Genomic DNA, 4,271 nt, shown 5'->3' with positions numbered 1-4,271 from the left:
TATTATTTACAAGAAATATTTTTAGTTTACAAGAGATACATGTTTGTACTCACTTTTTTATGATGTCGACAAAGTATGTTTGTACCCCTAGAGATATTTCAGTCATCAAATCAATCATGTCTGTCCCCAAGAAAACCTTGTTTGTGGAAATTGGAGATGATATGTTTTTTGAAAGATGATATGTTTTTATACAGATGGTGTAAGACCAATTTAACATGTATTTCTTGTAAACTTCTTCAAGAGCCCGTGGCAACGCACGGGCACTCTACTAGTAAGTAGTAGTAGCGCAGGTAAGACCTCCACGTTACTACCAAGCGTGTCCACCCCAGCCCGATCCCCCGATCCACCCCGCCCCACCAATCGTGGTCCCACTCAACCCACCCCCGGAATTCACCTCCGATCCAGATCCCCTCCACCTCCACCTCCGAGCCAGTCGCCCTTCTTCCGTGACCTCGCCTCCCCCGTCCCGTCCCACCGCGGCAGCCCCCGCTTCGCCTCTCCCGCGGCCGCCCTGCCCTCCGCACGCCGCCGTCGTCGCGGCGTCACCCCCACCCGCCCGGCAATGTCGACGCCGCGGGCCGCCATGCTTCCGCTCGCCATAATGTCCGTGGCGAGTTCGCTTGTCGTGCATCCCGCGACGCGCCAGCGTACGGCGGGAGAACCAGGTTGGCGCCGCTCTTCTCATCCATTCATCGTGCCACCTTTGCTCTGCCTATCTTATCCAATAGCTGCCGCCAGGACAGAAATTGCTGGCTGCCATTTTGTGACTGCATACTTGCATGTGCATTCAGTCAAATTGTAGGATTTCTGTGTTATGACTTCATACTTCTGAAAAGATTGCACCCCCGGTCCGTGTCAAGAATAAGTATTCGTCCGTGGATGTTTCCGTGGAGAAGATTACCCTACGTACTAAGGAGATGGTCGTTTTTACTGTGATTTAATAGTAGGAGATGGTGCTTACTGCTAGTATAGTTTTTGTTTGCCGAAGCTCATGCAGAACTTATAATATTTTGTGTAGGGCAAAGCTGGGGAGAACCATCCATCTCGGGTTCGCAGTCCCGGAGGAATAAGCTCAGCAACTCCATCTGCGTGAAAGCAGTAAGATGTGCCCACCCGTCTTCTTTTCTCGCCGTTACGGATTATACCTGGTTAAATTATTTGCAACTTATTAGGTGTAATTTGTAAGAGTACTCAGAAAGCAATCAGCAGGTTTCTGGCACAAAAATGACAAAAAATCAAATACTCCAGGCTATCTGCTTGCTCTTAAGTATCTCCAAATATCTTTTCGCCTGACTCATTCTTTGGAAGGTATCCTTTTGTGTTGCTAAATTAGAATATCCTAGATAATTGTTCTGCAGATACTTACTTTTGGTGAAACTTGTCAGGTTCCTGTACTTCTTATCATGCTTATGCACATCAGTCTTTGCTGCCGCTGTTCTGATAGGTTGCCTATGGATGCCGGTATGTGATATTTCAATGGTGTTAGCTTCCTTGGTTATGCAGTCAGTCTAATTGCCCCTTCGTAATTACATTTGCTATGTTTTCGCCTCTTCATGAGGCCCGTAGAAAACCTTATATTGTCGGCCTGAACACATATGTTCTATATTTATAAAGATGTCCTGCTGTACCTTCTTCGCATACTTTTCTGGGCAATCTTAGAACCAAATATTTTCTAATGTCTTGTTCGGAGGCCATATATAATATAATTGACCTCCGACATTTTCTGAATGTGGTTCTACAACCAAGTCCATGACTCTTTTCTGTTCTTTCCTTGCCGTAACTAGTGGCAGGAGTAAAGAGTACATTGAATCTGACATGATACTGTAGAAAAGATGATGCTCTTTGTAGTTAATGTTGATTATTCCCCTATTTGTTGTAATATATCTTGAAACATATTCCAGGAAACATTACACAAGCATAAAGCCAGTGAAGATGGCAAACAAAGTGTTGAAGCTGTGGAGGCCCATCTGATTGATCCGCAAGAAAAGGTCGAAGGAAGTGCCAGTGTAGATACCAAGAAGAGCTTATTCAAGAATTGGCCATTGATGTCTTCCATAATTGTTTATTGCATCTTCTCCTATCATGACATGGCCTATACAGAGGTATTATTTTCTATTTTTTAGTTCATGGAATTGAAGCATTACAAGAGAAAAACTTATACTAGCCTTTTGTGCTTTAATTGAACTTGTGGTGAATGGTAAAAAATGAGAATAATTAGTAGGAGCAGAATCAATGTGCTCTCTGTAGTATATCTATGTATGTATGGTAGCTATTACACGACCTATTTTAAATAAACTTCAACTTGTTTTTGAGAAACCATGGTATTTGAAATCAACTTCAGATATTCTCTCTATGGGTGAGCAGTAGCAGTTCAATGTTAATGTCAAGGTTCTTCTAGTCTGAATCTACATACATACATGCTTTACTGAATTTTTGCTGCTTGGTCAGACTATGTTGAATAAGATGGACACTGACTGCATTGTTTGCTAATTAATTATTTTGCTTGCTCCCACAAAAATTCACTATAATTTAGTTTGCCGATTGGTCTAGTTGGATTTCTCAAGATGTTAGCAAAGCGCACCACACTGCTGCTATCTGTCAACTGAATGAAGCTGCAAAATTTTGAGTTGCTGCTGCTTCTTGTGTTCATTTCCTTGCTATCGAATTCGAACCTGACTAGTCTAGTTAGTACTATTGCGGCAGGTTGATTGACGGAAAACTCTTGCCCCTGCTTAACATATCTAAAATCTAACCTATCTATATGCACACTTTGAGGAAGAAAACAGGAGATATATGTGCTTTTGTTGCTTCTAAATTATATACATGTATTTTTAGTTATTCAACATGCTTCAAAATTTTTCTGTTCGATTTGGTGCAGGAGGATGCCCGAGCTGACCAGGAGGACACCCTTCTGCACCTCGGCCACCACACAAGGTCATCCTTCTATTTCTTTTCGCTGCTTGTTCATGTCCTACTTGTGTTTCAGTTCCATTTGCTCCTACTGCAAACAGGTCTATAACAGGTGCTTGTGTTCTGCATAGTAGCAGATCCGTTTATGTGAGCTACAATGGCCTACTGCTTCCTAATAATATGAACACTATCTCATCTTGCCATTTCCCCCCCTCTTCTGCAGGTTAACACTTGGAGACTCTCGAGCTATGAGCAGCGAGCTGTTGCTGCCGCCGCCGGATGCTCCAGCGGCGAAACCTCCGTCGATTCCCTCCACGGCCACTACCACTACCCTAGCTACCGCCGCCGACGGAACCACCACCATATCCTTGCTCGGCCAAGACCAGCTCCTTGAGATCTTCCTCCGCCTGCCGAGCCTGCCGGCCCTCGTCCGCTCCACGCTCACTTGCCGCTCGTGGCTTGGCGCCGTCCGCTCCTCTCGCTCCTTTTGCAACCTCTTCCACGCCCTCCACCTAGCGCCCCTCATCGCGATCTTCCTCGATGTCGACGAAGGCAATGTCCGCTTGTTCGCCCCCTTCAGCCGCTCAGATCCCAACGTCAATAAGGACATTACATTGGGAGATTAACGCAATTTTTACTTTTCATTTTTCTTATTATTGGAGTGAGGATGTTAGAATGAGGAACTGTATGATTGTAGATATGGCAACAGTGTAATAGTATAATCAGGAATAACGACATTTCCATCACTATTGTGTTTTCTTGAATTGTATGCATGAAATGGAATTTGTCAATTTTTTTTAATTCCTAATTCGTTAGTAGTGGTGTGGGGACAAATTTGCATGCTACTGGTATTTAGGATACTAGTAGCGTTGGTATTATAAACACGCTACTACTATTTCATTAGTAGTAGCGCGGGTTCATAATAGTAGTAGCATGGGTGGAAATGCGCTACTACTAACTTTGTTAGTAGTAGCGCGGGTTGAACCCACGCTACTACTAACTATTAGCTGTAGCGTGATACTAGTAGCGCGGGTACCCGCCCTGCTAGTAGCCATTTTACCCGCATTGCTAGTAGCCTTTTTCGTAGTAGTGCTCGGTTGGTCACCTCATCACCACTCGGCCGCTCCGCGCGTTGCGACTCGGTTGGTCACATCATCACCACTCGGCCATCCCGCGTGTCGCCACTCGGTTGGTCACCTCATCACCACTCGGCCACCCCGCGCGTCGCCACTCGCTTGGTCACCTCATCACAACTCGGTCGCCCCGCACGTCGCCACTCGGTTGGTTACCTCATCACCACTCGGCCGCCCCGTGCGTCGCCACCCGGTTGGTCACCTCATCACCACTCGACCGCCCCGCAC

At 45.5% G+C, this 4,271-nt stretch overlaps 1 protein-coding gene across 1 annotated transcript; it reads left to right on the top strand.

The window, feature by feature from the left end:
- The first annotated feature begins 376 nt into the window (after positions 1-376).
- LOC119296102 lies at positions 377-3,701 on the top strand. Its single transcript, XM_037574499.1, has 5 exons — positions 377-665; positions 1,019-1,098; positions 1,902-2,102; positions 2,879-2,934; positions 3,134-3,701. Exons 1-5 carry the CDS (start codon positions 563-565, stop codon positions 3,534-3,536), a joined length of 843 nt encoding a protein of 280 aa, XP_037430396.1. The 5' UTR covers positions 377-562; the 3' UTR covers positions 3,537-3,701.
- The last annotated feature ends 570 nt before the right edge of the window (positions 3,702-4,271 follow it).

The sequence above is a fragment of the Triticum dicoccoides genome, chromosome 4B, assembly GCF_002162155.2.
Source record: "Triticum dicoccoides isolate Atlit2015 ecotype Zavitan chromosome 4B, WEW_v2.0, whole genome shotgun sequence".
NCBI classification, from domain to species: domain Eukaryota; kingdom Viridiplantae; phylum Streptophyta; class Magnoliopsida; order Poales; family Poaceae; genus Triticum; species Triticum dicoccoides.
This window is presented reverse-complemented; position numbering and strand designations above follow the sequence as displayed.